This window comes from Alligator sinensis, unplaced genomic scaffold (assembly GCF_000455745.1).
Source record: "Alligator sinensis unplaced genomic scaffold, ASM45574v1 scaffold421_1, whole genome shotgun sequence".
NCBI lineage: Eukaryota > Metazoa > Chordata > Crocodylia > Alligatoridae > Alligator > Alligator sinensis.
In genome coordinates this window covers 3,158,660-3,177,796 of record NW_005841871.1, presented here as the reverse complement: position 1 = coordinate 3,177,796, position 19,137 = coordinate 3,158,660, and the positions used below count along the sequence as shown (strand labels likewise).

Sequence of the window (19,137 nt, the reverse complement as noted above, 5' to 3'; positions counted from 1 at the left end):
CTCCCCCCCCCCCCCCCACACACAAATTCTGCCCAAGGGGCATACACCTCAAAATAGAAGAATGTGACACAAAGAAGAAATGTGCTTCAATCTACAGTGTTGCAGCTGCCAAACTTTTCAGTGTTGGGGTTTGCATGTATGTCATGGTGTGCTTTGTGACAGGGTTTTGGGGGTGTGAGGGGCAAGGCCTGGGAACTTGGGTACCCAGGTCCAGGGGCTCATGCAGGGGACACAGATGCCTCCCTTCAGCTGACAGATGGCTGGAAGTAGGAAGTGGGGCTGGGGAGAGGAGCCATACTTGCTCCATGCTGGAAGAGCCCAGGGGAAGGGCTTGCTGGGCTGTCAGCCAAAGCAGCTGAACGCAGGCTAAATGATAATACACCTCCCTGCAAGGGAAGGGTAGCAGCAACCACAAAGGAGGCTGCCACAGGACAGTGATCCAACTTGAATCAAAATGGAAACAGTACAGAAGCTTGATGCATCTATCTAACCTAAATCAATCTGAATTGAGCGTACCTCAAACCAGGTCTATCTTAGACTACTTGCACCATTTTTAAGACTGATCTACATGTGCCAAGCCGTTATGGGTTCTGACCAATTCCCATTACACTTAGACCTGTCTAAGCAAATGTCTGTATGTACCCATGATGTCTACTTTTGGGTATTATGAGTAAATCCAAGGCATAGACAGAAGTTCATCTCCCTGTTCTAATTCATGGTGCTACACAGAAAGCACCATGAGTTAAACCAATCCTCTTGACCCAACAGATGTGAGCTATTGGGTCAGGAGGGTAGGGGATCAAGCTCCAGTTTGGAGCTGATCCAGTGAGAGAGCCCGTGTGTCAGCAGCCTCTTCCCCTAGTCCTGCCTCACCCTTCTCACCTCTGTTGCTGTCTTAGGATGGGAGAGTGGGGGAGAAGGGAGGGGAGGAAGCTCAGCTTGGTGTTTGCCCAGCCTGCAGTGGAGTGGGTGGATTGGAGCCCTCCACCTGAGGGGCAGGTGGATTGGAGGTAGAGGGCTCCAATCCATCCACCCCCACTCCAGTGCAGGCTGGGCAAGCACCAACCCAAACTTCCTCCCCTCCCTTCTTTCCCCTCCCATCCTGAGACAGCACTTGGGGGCAGAGCTGAGCTGCAGCAGCTCAGTTGCCAGAGCAGACATAAGTTAATGAAGGTGTTCTACTTTGGAGTGCCTTCATTTGAACCCTCAAACAATGAGGGTTAATTTGTCTTGCAATTGACGCACTCTGTACCCAAGTACTTCTGTTAAGGCACAGCTGTAGAGCTGTTTCAAGGGGCCAATAGTGTGACAAATGTAATTTCTGTCTGAGCAGTCAGTCTTCTTGCAATTAAAACAAAACAAAAAAACCAAACAAACCCCATGATGTTTCCAAAGCGAGTATCTAGTTTCAAACTGGAACCTTACAACTTCTATACAAATGCTAAATGCATTGGAGAACCTTGGGGGGGGGGGAAACAACAAACTACACAAACAAACCAGTAAAACCATCTGGACAACAAACCTGGAACCTGAGAAGTCCCTCCATGCTCCTGGCCACCAAATTAAAATTTACAGAAATCCAGAAGGTCACTCGGTAACCCAAATTCAACAAGAAACGTACAAGCAAAAACAACGTTCTAAACAGCTGAGTTTCATATAATTGGAATTATCTTTTTTACACAGGGAGTTATTTGAGTCAATTCATAGCAAAATAAATTACTCTACATTAAGTGAAGGAAGTTTAATATAATTCACAAAATAAAATTGTGAATTATTTTAGATCTAGGAACCCTAGAAGACAGCATTAAATATCATAATTCCTTATGGCAATTGTTTGAAATGGAAAAAGCACATCACTAACAACGTAAATTATGCTAAACAGTTTTACAACTCCCTTTTGAATGACATGCACCCTCCATAAGAATAAAACTTCAAATCACTGGTTCTTCTTGGTGTCAATTCTTTAATTGTCTCTAAACCAAATACATTATCTTTAACTGCAACACCAAAATGATTTCAGTTGAAGTAAAGGCACATATTGCATCATGCTCCCAAAAATTCTTGTGAAAATTACATAATGTGATAAAAGGAGAACATTTTTGGAGGTTTACATTTTAACACATCCCTGAAATTATTCTGAGAAATCACTTCCTACTCTATTCACTGTGACATAAGCCAGTATGAAATGTGTTTAGGAGTACATCTAAATTATCTCTGAAAATTGGTTAGCATTTTAAGAAGAAAATGAAGAATCAAGAATATATAAGTAGATTCTCAGACACAGAATGCCTTGGATTTTGTATATTTTTAACATTTTTTTCAAGTGTTAAATATGAGCACATGTATACGCTCATTATTATACAATCTCATTGTAGTACATATGCTGACAAAAATAAATCCTGAAGGGAGAAATAATCAAACAGATATAGATATATGACCTCCGAAATAGCACAGCCAAGGCAACCCCTCGGCCTATGAGGTGTAAGATTTTGAAAGGGCAGCACAGGATGCAAAGCAGTCCAATTTTAACTTTTCTGATGGTAAGAAAAATCCCATAAGTATGCAGGAGTGTAAATAAGAGATACACACACCAGGCTTGTATCATCTCTTTCAAATGAAAGATTACCACAGTGTAGAACTAAAAATAAACTACACCATTTTTCACTCTGGTACATTTGAACTGGAAAGTGCTACGAGTGAATTTGTCTTCATTTTAATAGTCTTTTGTTTAAATGCTTTTTAAGAGCCTTGCAGACTGCAGAAGTACCTTAAGGCCACATAAAGATATCACATGCAGACATGAAATAGAATCCAGTGGTACACCCCATGAAGGCAAAGTCTTACTTAGAGATTTACTAATTGGAAATCTGAAGTAACTCAACAGCAGGACTCTACCACATGCAGTGGCACTCAGTCAATGCCGATAGCTTCTGGAATACTTTATTCCCACACTTTAAGGCACTGCAAGGACTTTTACTGCCCTGTATTTATCTTCAGCAAAAGAAAGCTGTATTAGCATCTGGAAATTCTCCCCCAAATTTATTAGGATATTCCCTACAAAGCCAATTAGCACATTACTGTATTCTTATTTTTCTGACAGAAAACAAAGGTAGATTTTTCAATTTTAGAACATCTCTTTTTCCTGCACCTTTTCCCTCCCACCCTCCATTTGGAACAAGGAATATAGCATTCCTCTGGACAGGAAGAAACCCTATGTAACGTGCAAATGCTCTAATTACTTAATAAAGATTAATCAGCCACATTTCTACATCAGCTGTTAATGGCATGTGTCTGATAACAGGGAACCAATGGGAATGAATGTCGACAGGATTTGTCATTATAGCATTCACCTCTAGATCAGCAATAACAGCAAGATAACTATGAAACAGCAGGTACCCATCTGAACAAAATGCACTGCAACCAAATTCATCCACGTGCCAAGAATCTGCAAAGAAATTGTTGGTCTCTCTGCACCGCTAATCAAAGATTTAATAGCAGACACTTGTAAATGAAGTTTCCTTTATGTGTAAAATAAAAGACACCCTATTAACAACAGTAGAGTTGTTACTGCATTATGAAGAGTTGTAAAAGTTAAACTACAGTTGCCAAATACATGGAAAAAAAGCATGCTAATGCACATTATCCTTGCCATGCAATGCTTATATTTTCTTATTTGTGACACATTATTTAATAGGGTAAAGTGCACCCAACTGCCAGGAACAACACCCAAGGAGTCTGTGAACCCCATAGAAAATAATCCTGCACAAAGCATCTCGAGCAGGTCCAAGGAGGTGATCCTCCCCCTCTATGCGACACTGGTCAGGCCGCAGCTGGAGTGCTGCGTCCAGTTCTGGGCGCTGCACTTCAGGAGGGATGTGTCCAATATGGAGAGGATCCAAAGGAGAGCCACCCGCGTGATCAGGGGTCAGCAGGGCAGGCCCTACGAGGAGAGGCTGAGGGACCTGAACCTGTTCAGACTCCACAAGAGAAGGCTGAGGGGGATCTAGTGACAGTCTACAGACTAGTCAAGGGGGACCAGCAGGCATTGGGAGAGTCCCTGTTCCCCCGAGCAATCCCAGGAGTTATGAGAAACAACGGACACAAGCTAGCGGAGGGTAGTTTCAGGCTAAACATTAGGAAGCGCTATTTCACTGTCAGGGCGGCTAGGATCTGGAACCAACTTCCAAAAGAAGTGGTGCTGGCTCCTACCCTGGGGGTCTTTAAGAGGAGGCTGGACGAACATCTGGCCAGGGTCGTTTGACCCCAGTACTCTTTCCTGCCATGGCAGGGGGTCGGACTAGATGATCTCCTCAGGTCCCTTCCAACCCTACCAACTATGGAACTATGAAAGCCAGATCTACAGTTTGTGTCTCATACTAAAGTTGCATGGAGCCTCCACAAAGCAACCCTGCTTGCCACAGAGACCTGCATGGGATGACAGAAAGGGGAAAGATGAGGACAGACAGAAGGCTGGCCACAAGCTCCTTACTTGTTTTCTGTGGCTTGAACATAAAAGGGTACAGCTGCCATATAAACCAATGGTTCAGATTATGGTATTTGTCATTGGATAATGAATGTTGACTTGATAGATATCAAAATCACCCAGAGAATACGCCTCTGAGGGTATTCTCAGCAATCATTAAACTGTGGAATAAATTACCAAAAAAACAAACCACCACACCAAATGTTGGAATTTCAGGTTTTCAAAAGGTCCATTACGGTTTAGAAAAATAACTGTGTTGCTCATATGCTAGAAATTTATAAAGTAGCTCCCTCTTCTGGCTTCATATACAATGACAAGTTACAAAAACAGCTTACAGCTAATATTATATACAGCGCTGAAATTCTTAAGTAACACCTTTCCTCTGCTCTTTGTCACAATCTACCAAAGGCTCACAGTAGAACTTGGAGCAGGTAATCATTATTTCATGTAGGACAGTAGGTTAGAAAGGATAAAGGTGCTTGCATCTCATGTATAACTCAATGTCATTGCAGAGCTTATTCCCCACAAGATGTTCAAATATGCAAACCAGCAGGAGTTCACTATTGCTTAAATCCTCATAGAATGTGCTTCCCAGAAAACTGCTGCTAAATACAGATATTAAAAAAGCATTAACATTTGTATGGGCATACATTACAATAATAAAATGTATGATAGGTGCTTGCATCTCATGTATAACTCAATGTCATTGCAGAGCTTATTCCCCACAAGATGTTCAAATATGCAAACCAGCAGGAGTTCACTATTGCTTAAATCCTCATAGAATGTGCTTCCCAGAAAACTGCTGCTAAATACAGATATTAAAAAAGCATTAACATTTGTATGGGCATACATTACAATAATAAAATGTATGATTTTTAGGGGGGGGGGGGTCATATTTGGAAAACTATTAGTTGGGACTCTGAAGTCCTTAAACAGTAGAACCTGACTGCAATTCTCTCAGTACAATTAATACAGATACCTGGGAATACTGCACTATAGGAAAAATCCTATACACTTGTCAGCAAGGTAGAAGACCTCCCAAACAGCACAGCCAAGGCTTACATGAGGTGTAAGATTTTGAAAGGGCAGCATAGGAGTCCACTCACCCAAATGAGCTTAGCTCCATACAGGGGCCGCAATTGCATATGTTGGCTATAAAATATGGCAAACAAATTTTAAAAAAGGGCCAAGGAAGAACAGGTTACCCTATTGCAACAACAGGTGGATCTGCATGTAATTTCCCCTGCACAGATACAGATTCATATTTAGTCAATGACCCATAACTTGCACTTTAAAATGAGTGCCAGTTCCTAAAACATGGCACTTCTGTACAATATTTTCCAACTTCCAGCACTTGCCACCAAAGGAAATTACAGCAAATAAAACTATATTACAACGTAAGGGGCAAAAATCCAGTTTCTACTGAAGTTACTGATTTCTTACCATACTGATATATAATAAAAAAATAAAAATAAAATAATCAATGCTTGTTGCATGTTATAACAAAACTATATGCACAGAGAAGCAGCTCTCCCTATTTAACTCTGGGCTACAGATTTCAAAATTATGGCTGACTAGCTTAAATGCATAATCAGATACACCACTATGTGCATTTTTTCATGAAAATTATAGAAAGGTGTATTTTCACAGTTTGTGACTGGCAGGAGCCATGAGGGGGGGAAAAAAAACTGATTAGGTACATAGAGAAAGATAACACACACCTGCCAAGACTTGTGGGGGCAAAGCTTAGAGGAGCAAAGGGCTAAGCCATGGAGCCTGGAAATGGTCAGAGACAGGGGAAAAATCCAAGGGTCTGCTGTGCAAGCATGTGTGCAATGGCAGACTTCCACTGGTATAAGGGGCACTCACTCTGCCAGACAATGTAACCATCAGAAGAGCAAGACCTCCACCTGCAGACCTTAACAGACAGAAAGTCAACATGGATGGACAAAGAGAAAATAAGGCTGCAGCTGGGAAGATAGTACTGCTCAAAATCTGTAGCCAAGATGTCACGCTGTTAGGATAGGCAGGACTGATACTAGATGATGAAATGGGACAGGGACTAGTTGGGGGCTGGAACCAAAAAGAAATGTTGGAAACAAAAATAGCTAAAGAATAATGGCTAGAAACTGAAAAGCTGAAGAACTCAGCTAATCACAGAGCTGGGGTGCTAGCTGAATAATTGGATCAAAGGGGGTGGCAGGAAGTTTTATCCAAAGTTCAAGCTTTCTTAAACAGTATGTATGTCTTATGTGAAGCAGCAGGAACCTGACAATCTGATAACGTAAAAAAGAAAAAAAGGACATTCCAAAATAAACTACTTCTTGGATCACAAGAAAATGTATAAATAAAGTCATGCATAAAAACAACCAGGGTTCCCAAACTCATTCTAATGTTGATCTTAACACACAGTCCATGCACATCCACACACTATTAAACAAAAGCATTCTTAAATAGCAGCATGGTATGGGGTGCAGTCAGGAGCACCAGGACATGGGAGTAAGGGACCCCTGGGGTGGGGGCAGCATGGTACAGTACCATTGCTGCAATAAACAGGTTTGCTAAACCAAGAATTTATTTATTTTTACTGATAATCTGCAAACCTTTTACTGGCAACCAAACTTTAATATGATTGTTGTTAAGTCCCTAAATTTGAACCCAGGCCTTGTCCCAGGCCTGGCAGAAGGGTTATGTACATTATATAAAACATATGTCAGTAAAAAGTTTGCAGACTGTCAGTATAAACAAAATTAAATAAAAAGTGGCATTAATAGTGTTCCAGAAAGGATTGTGGTAAGTTCTAGAGTCCATATTTCAAAAACAAAGTTGAAAACTTGCTGAATGTTCAGAATACAGCTATAAGCACGATTAAAGATCTAGAAAAATATACCCTGTAATGAGAAATCAAAGTTCAATCTATTTCATTTATCCAAGAAAAGGTTATGTGACGATCATAGCACCAAGAGGGAAAGAAGTTCCTAATTTATTCATAACTGGGTACTAAGGACTTGATTCACCATTGCATTACTTACACTTTTGGTGTAATGCTACTGACTTCAACTGAACTCCGCTGAGGTAGAACTAGAATAATGAAGCAAATCTGCTGTTATTTATTTGTGCTTTGTTATTCTTGAGGAAAAGCTATGGCAAACAAGTAGATCTTGGAAATCAAATTCATGAAACTCCCAACTGCCTACCAGACCTCAAAAAGTATATAACCTACATGTATCTTTAAAACAAAGTTCCCCATGTACATCTATATGCACTAATATACATATATATTTATATGCACACTCAGAATTCTCAAAACACGAACAAGCCTGTCAAATAGCATTCAATCAACAGAGACTTGCAGTGTGATACACTGAAGTTCGTGTACAAATTAATGGATATAAATCATTTGGTACCAATGGCAACAGTGCTGCTACCTTTAATAAGAAGAGTTTCAAAACATGGAGAACAGAAAATTCACCTTGTAAACAGATTTCAAATTTTAAGTGTTAGAAGTCAATTAAAAAAATCTGAACTTGGAGATCAATAGTCCCTTTAAACCAATTACTATTACATGTAAAGTTATCTGCAACTTGTATGAAAGTAGACATTACTACAAAATGAATAGCTTAAAGAGCATGGTTTAACACATTATAAAATAAAGTTTGTTTTTAAATTTAGACTAGTGTAGTCTAGAACTTCCAGCATAGGCCCAAAGCTAGGAGTGCAAAGCCTAACTTCCAGAAGTGTTGTGCATGTATTGCTCTCAATCAATCAATAATATTTACAGATGCTTTAAACTCTGTCTATTTATCCATATGTAAATGGCTATATCATACCATTTTCATCCCAGCTTTTGTGAGTGCTTACATTAATGCAGATAACGCACATTGAGATCCTTGAAATTTTTCTTAAAGAACAAAATTGCTTTTCTTCACACACAGTAGAAATATTATTTAAACGGGCTTTCATTTCAAAGCACCAAAACTAACACAGGCATGATTATCTTTGCTTTGACTGTTATGTTTAACTCAAATCTTCTATTTTTCCTCTGCATTTTAACTAAGCAGTTTTGCTTTCTGTTATGTAAATGAATGTTTTTTTGTCTTACTTAAATCAATTTTTGTTAAAGAATAATTCTCTCTCCTACTCTAAGAGCAAAATGTTACTCCACAACTTTGGAAGCTTTTACTGGTAGGTCACCACAAAAATATTTGCATACATTCAGAAGCACAATCAGCAATTGATGCCTTGGAGATTAACAGACTATAACCACACATTAATTTATTTATTTTTATTAGTAGATAAATATCCATGCACTAAATATTTCATATGGTGTTTACCATCAAAAAATTAGTGTAGCTACACTGTACAGTGTAGTGTAGCCTCTGTACAGCCAGGCTGAGCTACTACATGCACTAGTACAATTTCCAGCAGGTTTTAGCAAGTTTCCAACCTAAAACTATAGAAAGAGTTGCAACTTCCCTTTGAAATAGTAAGAACTGAGGAACAGAAATGATAGGCCCTACCAAAAAAAAAAAAAAAAAAATCTAGAAGCATCTAATTTTCTGGTAAAGGTTATTTTGCTGGTTTTATTTTTTATGTTCCTATTAAAGGCAAACTTTAGGAAAGGTAAATATTTTGATTTATCCACAGTTCTTATATCTTGTTTGCAGCCAGGAAGGCCTGCACTGCATAGCATCATGCTACAAATAGACCTCTGCAGGGAATGCAGATTATATTAAATATATCTGTTCTAGCTATTAACACCATTCTGTCAATAACATGTAATCTGGAAAGTAGAAGAGTGCCAAATTTGTCTCAAATATAAACCAAAAACTTAAGTGGGTTTACTACAGTTGAACAAATCTGGCTCAACAGACATAATGTGGGAGACCAAATTATGTTTGTTCGCCCCAGTTTTCCAGCTTCCGTCCTGGACATCTCCTCTCTGACGTGCACGTATTTTCACGAGTGTGGATCGAGGACAATGTACAAGAGGTTTCTCAATTTAAGGAATGAGTTAAAATTGAACTTAAAGAAAACAGTGATATTTTATGTAACACTTAAGTCAACATGGGCCTTGTTATCAAACGAACTCGGGGGAAAAAAAAATTAATACTACTAACCATACATTTAATGTCCTGCAGCATGAATCATGTAGTTAAAAGAGAATAGTGCAGCTTTAAAGTAGGTTTGCGAGAATATGCAATAAGTGGCTAATATATAATCAGACAAACATTTGTTTACAGATAAATAAGGTTTTTATATAGCACATCCCACTCGCTCAAGCCTTTTAACCAACAGAAATGCAAAGACAAGACAAAAAAAAACTCTCCACCAGTCTGCGCTGCCTAATCACAAGGACTGCTGTCAATCACATCCTCCACTCCCTCACAGGAACAGAATTTCCACCCCCAGATATCGTCATCACATCTGGTCTGGTGATGTTCACAAAAACCCTGCATCCACATGCTGAATAAGAACTTCTTCAGATTCACCAGCCTCTAGTACAAACACATGGATAAGTGTATCCCTGTAATATATGCCTTGGGATTCAAACCATGGTGGTCTTCGTATACATACCAGAATAGAGAACACCTCACCCAGAGCCACAACGACACTTCAGCTCACTACTGGAACACCAGCACCTAAACAGCATCTAGTGGCTCATCCACTTCATTCAGCCAAATAAAGAGCAAAAAAAACAAAACAAAACAAAACAAAAACAAAAAACGCACTTTTTTTTATATTCCGTGAAGACAAAAAAAAAAATACAAATCTCTCAGAAATTACCACCACAGCCACAGCCAAATCATCAGCATAAGGTGTTTATTCTACATAGCTCGCATGTCACTTCAGACCACTGAAGGCACCCCTTGGTACCATACTGCAGGACACATCCTGGGGCTTTTGAGGTTGTTTTGTACGGTCAAGAATCCCGTCTGGTAAAACCATTTTGTTCCTTGCTCTTACAGGCAGGCGGAGGCTTGTCTGCGTGCCCCGTAGGAATGATTTTACTTCGGATTCATCTTTCCGAGTTGAAAAGAGAGAGAACAACATTCATTATCACCAGGCACTGCAAGGCCAGGCGCAGGCTGGCAGTCATCTGACTCCGAGGATTACTCCACCGCACAGGGATGCCCTTAGTTACCAACTTGATGTCCCCTAACGAAACAAGAACAGTTGAAACATTCCCGCAAGGCCTCTATGTCATGCTGGGATCTGCCCGCTGCTGGCGGAGAGCAACAATAATTTCTCCATCCCTCCGCCCAGGCACCGCAGATGCCCCGCGCCGGAGCTCGCCTCTTCCCCGCCAGCAGCGGCGTTGCCTCCCCCGCCAGCAGCGGCGTTGCCCTGGCAGAGCGGGAGGCGGGCTGCCGCGGGACGCAGCCCGAGCGGGTCTTACCTTCGGAGACCTCCAACTCCGCCGTGCCATTGAGCTGATAGAGGCACCAGTCCACGGCATCCTCGCCGGGGGCGCAGCCAACTAGTCAAACAAGCAAAGCCACAGTCAGTCCGCGCCCGGGGAGCGGGGAGGGACGGGGATGGGGAGGGGGACGCGGCGGACGGCAGTACCCTGCTTGTGGGACATGGGCGCTGCCCTGCGAGACGGGGCTCCGCGGTGCTGCCGGGACGAGCCGCGGGGGGGGGGGAGACGGACACACGTGCGGGGTAACGCGTCTTAATTGACAGCGGCCCCCACTTGTCTCCTGCGGGGATGCGTTGTCTTGTCCCCACCCAGCTACATGAACTTCACTCCTGCTGGCCCAGGCTTTGATCTGGTATCCCACCATAGCCCACCCGAAAATTGAATGATTGTGGGGTCACTGCTCCACAGTCGGGTGGGCGGGAAGCTGGTAGGACCCAGAGAGTCCTAATGAACGAGCTGTGTCGCCCTGGCAGACGTGGGCAGCGGTGTCTGGTGCTTTTCAACATCAATGATTTGGATGTGGGGGTGAAGAGCTCACTTTGTGGGTGACACCAAGTTATGGGCAAGCATGCTCACCTTGAAGACAGGCTGCAGAGAGAGGTGGACCTAGGCAGGCTGGCAAGTTGGGCAGATCGAAACCTGGTGAAGTTCAACATTGAGAAATGTAAAGTGCTCTACCTGGGGACGAACAATCCCCTGCAACCCTACAGGTTTGGTGGCACCAAACTGACCAGCGCCACAAACGAACGGGATCCAGGGGTTATAATTGACCACAGTATGAATATGAGCCAATAGCGTGACACTGTAGCCAGCAGGGCAAATAATACTCATATGTGCATTAACTGATGAATCTCTGGCAAAACCAAGGAAGTGATTCTTCCGCTTTACTCCGCACTGGTGGGACCGCAGCTGGAGAACTGTGTCCAGTTCTGGGCACTGCACTTTAACAAGGACCTGGTAACGCTTGAGAGAGTCCAGAGAAGGACCTCCCATATGATCAGAGACTTGTATGGCAAGCCATATGAGGAAAGGCTGAAGGACCTGGGACTGAAAAAGAAAAGGCCGAGGAGGGACCTGGTAGCACTACATCAGGGGAGTACATCAATGGCTTGATGAACAATTGTTCACCAGGACACCATTGGGGAAAACCAGGAGTAATGGCCACAAACTCCTGGAAGACCGTTTCAGGCTCAGCATTAGGAAAACCTTCTTCACAGTTAGGGTGTCCGGACTGTGGAATAAGCTCCCTCCAGAGGTGGTGCAATCCCCCACCCTGGAAATTTTCAAGAGGAGACTGGATGGTCACCTTGCTGGGATCACCTGACCCTAGTTGTCTTTCCTGCCTGGAGCAGGGGAGCTGGACCTGACTATCTTGCGAGGTCCCTTCCAATCTATGAATCTATTAATCTAGGACCAGGCCTACTGCTGAAGCCCCTGCTACATGTTATTTTACAGTTTCCTGGGCAATAAGTGAAGAGGGGACACAGGTGCAAAGCAATTAACTGGGCAATAAATGCAGACCAGCTACCTGTGCCAGTCATTATCTTGTAGCTGTCCAGTCACAAAAAGAGTGAACCAGCTATAAAGTTAGGCCTCTGCTACATGTTACCTATAGTGTGTCATTCACTGGTTAATCACCTACATTTAGACTAGCCCACACCTCCGAAGTAATTATGCTATAAAATGACTATCCAGCTATAAAAAAGAACCAATCAGCTACAAAAAATTAGTGCTTGAAACTGTATAACAGCTCTATAGCCGTTTCCATCCAGCTTCATTTTGAACAGGCAGCAGTGCTTGAAAACATGTGAGGGCCCTGTGGTTCCTTACATATATTAACCGGTTAATTGCACAATAAATTTAAACCGGCCACACAGTTAAAGTTATTACTACATGATAAAAAATGATTAGCCAGCTATAAAAAGAGCCAACCAGATATAAAGTTAGTGCTTCAAAATGTGTAATAACTCTACAGCTGGTTTCTGTCCAGCTTTAATTAGAACCTGCAGCAAGGCCCTGTAGGTATTTTCGATCTCACTTTAATTTGAATGTGTGCCAGGCCCCTCAACTCTCACATTTTCAATATGGACTTCTGTTTCTGCTACTGACTATTTGTGTTGGTATTGTGAGGCCAGGTAAGCCATAGCCAGAATGAGTGTTTGTCCCATTGCATACAGGCACACAAGCGTACTCAGGCCACAAAATAAAAACACAAGAGTTCTGTTCACCAGGGAGTTTTCTTGGCATCTTTCTTAACACCCAGGTCCTGGGCTCCTAGTGTACAGGTAACAGTATCCTGCTTGCCTAGTGCTGGATGTCAGAGGCCCAATCTTTACATGGAAACATGAAGATTCTTTGTATCTTCATATAGGCAAATGACAGCTAAAAATGCAAGCACACAGTGGGAATGTTTTTACAATGAGTGATAATAGAGATCATCCTTGAGGGATTGCATGTGACAAGCCCAGATTTCACAACTCAAGCCAGCTGTAGAAATAAGTGTTGATTTTGCCCTGTTGTGATCCAATCACATTCATCTAGTTTTTGCAATGTGCATAGCATTTAATGAGGTGTGGAGTAGCATAACTTTCTGAACATTTTTGCTTAACCCGTTTCATCACACTTTGGTTTCAACTAGCCACCCCCCCTTTTTTGTGTGCCATTCTCTGCAGGCAAATGTGCCCTCCCTACCCTGTGGTGACCCATGGCCCACCATAATATGACCAGTCCTTTTCCTACTTAAACTTTATTTTCTATTCAGACTTCTCTTCCTACTTTTCTACTCCATAAAAAGCAATGAAACATTTGTGCTTATGTAAAAAGAATAGGGAAGGAAGAAAGCAGGTTTAAAAAGAAAGCAATACGTTTTCCCTAGGTCCTTGTCTACCATTAGAAACAAAACGAAGTGCCAGCATTTAGTCCCTCCTGTGGTATTCATCCAAGCCACACAGTACTATAATACCTTCTGAAGTACAGTCAGCAACGTATTAATACATTTAGACAATGTATGTCCCTGGGCCAAACATTTACTGGATATGCACTTGCTTTCTAGGAACTGAAAAGGTTAATGAAGAAAGATGAGCTCACGACTAAGAATGAGGAAATGAATACAGCTGTATCAAACTTAAGTTTCATCCAACTTCTTATAGTTCTACCAACTCCATCATCCACAAAATGCATATCAACCCTCATGACCAAATATTTTAGCAAATAAAATAGACCTTAGCACTTCAGCAGTTTTATTTTCTCATACTCTTTTGGGAAAAATTGCCCAGCCCATCATATGAACTGGGAAAGTAATGACTCTACACTAAGAGAGCCCATCTGAAGTGGACTGGGGCCAAAAACTGGCAGATTAAACATCACTCATTGTAACAGTACTGCCTTACATTGATGTTGGTCTTTTAATTCAGGCAAAGTTACTTCACAAACTCTCAATGTAGAAGTACCTTATTCAGTATTTTTGCTCCTTTAACAAAGAAGGACTTGATATCAGCCCCCCTAGTGTAAAGCTATCATGTAGATGGAGGCTGGTGACTTGCAGCAAAATAACTATTAATTCCATTTAAAAAAAAAAAAAAAAAAATCACACTTTTTGTCCCATCATTGTACGTCTGGGTGTAGCTACTCAGAGACCTCATAAGGAGGGGTATCTGATACCTAAAACTTGTTTAACAGGTCTCCCAACTATACATTTAATAAAATATCAAATTAAAAAAAAAAATCATAAAAAAGCTTTGCTTCTCAACATTCCCTGGACTATCACAGCTAAAACAAAACTCCAACTTCCCCCCAATCCAACACTCAGTGTGTCTATACACATGCTCGCTTGGGGGGAGGGTGTTTAAAATAGAGCAGCTCCTGGACAACTGTTCTAATTAAAATGAGCCAGCATCATGTGTATTCAGCACCCCATGTTTCAAAATGGCTGCAGGGGCACTTTAACTAAAGCTCGCTTGATGCGTTTTAGTTAAAGCATCCCCGCTGCTATTTTGAAATGCGAGACACTGAATACATGTGATGCTGCAGCATTCTAATTAGAATGGCCCAGCAGACTCAATTAACTGAGTTTGCTCCAATGCGTTCTAATTGGAATGCGTTGGAGCATGTGTATAGGCACCCTCAGAGACCGATTTAGGAGTATCCACCAACAGGGCCCAATGTAACCAGATTAAATTTCAATTTTTTTTTGTTAATTTGATAAGGATAACAAGAAGGGTTTCTACAAGTATGTTAGCAACACGAGGAAGGTCAGGGAAAGTGTGGGTCCCTGACTGAACGGGGGAGGCAACCTAGTGACAGACAAGGAAAAGGTTGACATACCCAATGCCTTTTTTCACTTCAGTCTTCACAGGCAAGGTCAGCTCCCAGAGTACTGCACTTGGCAGCACAGTTTGGGGAGGTGAGAAACCCTCAGTGGTGAAAGAACAGGTTAGGGACTATTTTAAAAAGCTGGACATGTACAAGTCCACGGGGCTGGGTGCAATACATCTGAGGGTGCTGAGGGAGTTGGCAGATGTGATTGCAGAGCTGCTGGCCATTACCTTTGAAAACTTGTGGCAACTGCGGGAGGTCCTGGACAATTGAAGGGCAAATATAGTGCCCATATTTAAGAAAGGGAAGAAGGAAAATCCGGAGAACTACAGACCAGTCAGCCTCACCTCAGTCCCTAGAAAAATCATGGAGCAAGTCCTCAAAATCCATTTCTAAGCACTTGGAGAAGAAGAAGGTGATTAGGAACAGTCAGCATGGATTCACCAAGGGCAACTCATTCCTGACCAACCTGATTGCCTTCTATGATTGTGACAGGGTGCTGTCTTCTGCTGCATTTTTGTGTGCGTGCGTGCGTGCGTGCGTGCGTGCGTGCGTGCGTGCGTGCGTGCGTGCGTAGGCTGATGAGTGGGCACACGTCAAGTCTTGCTGAATTCCTCCCCTGGGGATCAGCTTCCCCTACTTTTAGTCTTATGCCACGACTTAATGTTACTTGGTTCTTAAAAAGAGGGAGGCTGACCCAAAGGTTCCCAGACAGGCTCTAGGCTCACCACCTGTAGGATAATGAGCTGCTGCCTTAAGGACAAAATACATGCTTCTACCTCTATGCCTCACAGATATTTTAATAAATTTTCTCTTTACGTTGGGGTCTCAGCCACTGTGGGCTTACCGCCTCTCTCTCTAACTAGGCCTGTCAGTCAAAACCCACTAAGCAGGGCTTGACGCTAAGACACTAGCTCTCTAACCTGCCCAGGCTCAAGGCCCTCCATTTCCATGGTGTCATTGCCTCCATGACACCAGGCCTACTGGCCCTTCTACACTGCACCCCTGTGGTGCCAGGCTATTGAGGCCTCAGCCCCCTCTGGCTCTGCCCCTCTTTCTGTGGTTAGGCGAATTCGCCTAAGTCCACCCACTAGGACCTGGCTTCAAGGCTCCTAACTTCCCTTCAAGTGACTCTGGGCTCATGGTCATAGTGCTGCACCCCTAGCGCAGCAAGACTTCTCGAGCCCTCTATCATGGTGCCCCTCAGCGCTAATGAGGTCTCCTCCTCCCCTACAGCCTCAGCCTCAGCCACAAACCACCAGCTTTAACATTAAACGTAAACCATAGGCCCCTATGGCCATATAACAAAAATAAGAGAGGCAAACTGCCCGCTTACATGCAATTGTGCTCCTATCTCTCAGCATGGTGTAATCTTCCCAAGGAGGCTACTGCAGCTGCTCCATAGTTATCAGGAATGTCTCTGTCTCTCTCTACTGCCTCTCAGGCCTTCTCCACTTGACGTTTATATGGTTCTGGCCTTTCCCTTCCTGTCACCTGACCAGCTGGCAGGGCTCAGTCCTTAACCCCTGCTCAACTGGGTGGCTGTACCCAGAAGGCTCTGGATTTAAAGGGGCCACCCTGCTTCCTGATAGCAGGGCTGCTCTGCTTCTTGGTAACAGGGCTAGGGTTCCCTGTTACAATGATGAGATAACTGGCTCTGTGGATGTGGGGAAAGCAGTGGACATGATATACCTTGACTTTAGCAAGGCTTTTGATACCGTTTCCCACAGCATTCTTGCAAGCAAGCTGAGGAGATATGGGTTGGATGAAAGGACTGTAAGGCAGATAGAAAGCTAGCTGGATTGTTCAGCTCAGTGGGTAGTAATCAGTGGTTCAATATCTAGCTGACAGCTGGTATCAAGTGGAGTGTCCAAGGAGTAGGTCCCGAGTCCAGTTTGTTCAATATTTTCATTAATGATCTGGAAGGTGGGATGGAGTGCACCTTCAGCAAGTTCACGGATGACACCAAGCTGTGGAGAAGTAGATACACTTGAGCGTAGCACTAGGATTCAGAGTGACCTAGACAAATTGGAGGATTGGGCCAAAAGGTATCTCATGAGGTTCAACAAGGACAAGTGCAAAGTCCTGCACCTAGGACAGAAAAATCCCATGCACTGCTACAGCCTGGGGACTGACTGGTTAAGCAGCTGCTCTGCAGAAAAGGACCTGGGGGTTACCTGGGGGCGGGTAAAACAGATATGAATCAGTGGTGTGGCCCCATTGCCAAGAAGGCTAACAGCATACCAGGCTGTATTAGTAGGGATGTTACCAGCAGATTGAGGGAAGTAATTAGTCTGCTCTATTCTGCACTGGTGAGATCATATCTGGAATACAGGGTCCAGTTTTGGGCCCCCCACTATAGAAAGGATTTGGGCAAGTTGGATAGAGTCCAGTGGAGGGTAAAGAATATGGCTCAGAGGCTGGGTCACATGACTTCTGAGGAGAGGCTGAAGGAACAGGGCTCATTTAATCTGCAGAAGAGAAGACCAAGAAGAGATTTAATAGCAGCCTTTAACTACCTGAAGTGGGGGTCCAAAGACACTGGAGCTGTTCTCAATGGTGATAGATGGCAAAACGAGGAGCAATGTTGCAGCAAGGGAGATTTAAATTGGATATTAGGAAAAACTCTCTCACTAGGAGGGTGGTTAAGTACTAGAACAGATTTCCTAGAGAAGTGGTGGAATCTCCATCCTTAGAAGTTTTGAAGACCTGGCTAGACAAAGCCCTGGCTGAAACGATCTAGTTAAGGATGGTCCTGCTTTGAGAAGGGGGTTGGACCCTCTTAGGTCCCTTCCAACCCTTATTTTCTCTGATTCTATGATAGATAAGCTATTCATAGATAAGTGATACAGTATTACAATAGAATCAGAGAATCATAGACGAGTAGGGATGGAAGGAGCCATCCCTACTTGTCATCCCTCAGGAAATCATAGAAATCATAAAGCAGGGCTGGAAGGGACCTCCAGAAGTCCAGTCCACCCCCCTGCCTGAGGCAGGATCCTTCCTATCCAAAGCATCCTATACTATCCATAATCTACACTTCTTTAAGATGCCATCAGCCCTGACACAACACAAGACATAACACTCTAACCTGCTGCAGGTAAAGCAAGGAAACCATGGCCCCCAATGTTATGCATCTATAAAAGATTGTTAATATGCACTCAAGAGATCCTAGGTACAAAGCCACAGCCCCTAGTCCATACCAGTCTGACCATGTGTTACAATTCCTTCCTGACCCCAAATATGGTGATTGGTCTAAACCTGAACAGAGGGGCAAGATCCTCTAGCCAGCAACCTCTGGCTTTGGCCTAGCAGTGGAATTGGCACACCTCAGTCAAAATCGCCAGGCATTGGCTGCAGCCTGCAGTCAACATTCAGTGCCTCTGAGGAAAGCTTAAAAAACACCTGGACACAGGTAGCAAAAATGTGAGGAAGGGGCAATCAGCGAAGTCCAGAACCATGGGAAATACCCATAGAAGAACACCTAATTCAACCCCCTGCTCAAGAGAGGTTCATCCCTGGCTAAACTATCAATGTACTTATCACGTTAGTATCTCAGGGTACAGGAAGACAACATAATTTCTGCACAGCAATTTTGCCCCAGGTTTTACTCTGTGGTAATGAGCAGGTTCACAGACAGCTCTCCCAAGATAACTGGTGGCAGTAGGTAGAGCCTGGCCACTAGGCAGCAGGAAAGCAAGGAGCAAATTAAGTAGGGCAGTGTCAAATATCCAGCTCTTTGGCTGGATCTGGCCCACAGAGTGAGCCACTTGGCCTGTGGTCTGGAAGACTAACAGCCGGATCTGACCTGCAAGGCCAGAATTTCTGCTGACGACTCCCACTTATTCTACACCTCTCATGTCTCTTCACGGTGCCAGACTAGAGTCAAGCTCAATAGGGTCTTCTTTCCCCACTG

The 19,137-nt window shown here is 43.2% G+C and overlaps 1 protein-coding gene across 1 annotated transcript in view; it reads right to left on the bottom strand.

Moving 5' to 3' along the window:
* The window catches only part of PPP2R2C (protein phosphatase 2 regulatory subunit Bgamma), a 325,395-nt gene extending 308,720 nt beyond the window's left edge, over positions 1 to 16,675 (bottom strand). The window contains exons 1-3 of the mRNA XM_025195330.1: positions 16,558 to 16,675; positions 11,484 to 11,546; positions 10,884 to 10,964 (exon numbers count right to left, since the gene is read on the bottom strand). Coding sequence (XP_025051115.1) covers positions 10,884 to 10,964; positions 11,484 to 11,546; positions 16,558 to 16,559 — 146 coding nt within the window. The 5' untranslated portion in view covers positions 16,560 to 16,675. The remainder of the gene's footprint in view (positions 1 to 10,883; positions 10,965 to 11,483; positions 11,547 to 16,557) is intronic.
* Between the last annotated feature and the right edge of the window lie 2,462 nt (positions 16,676 to 19,137).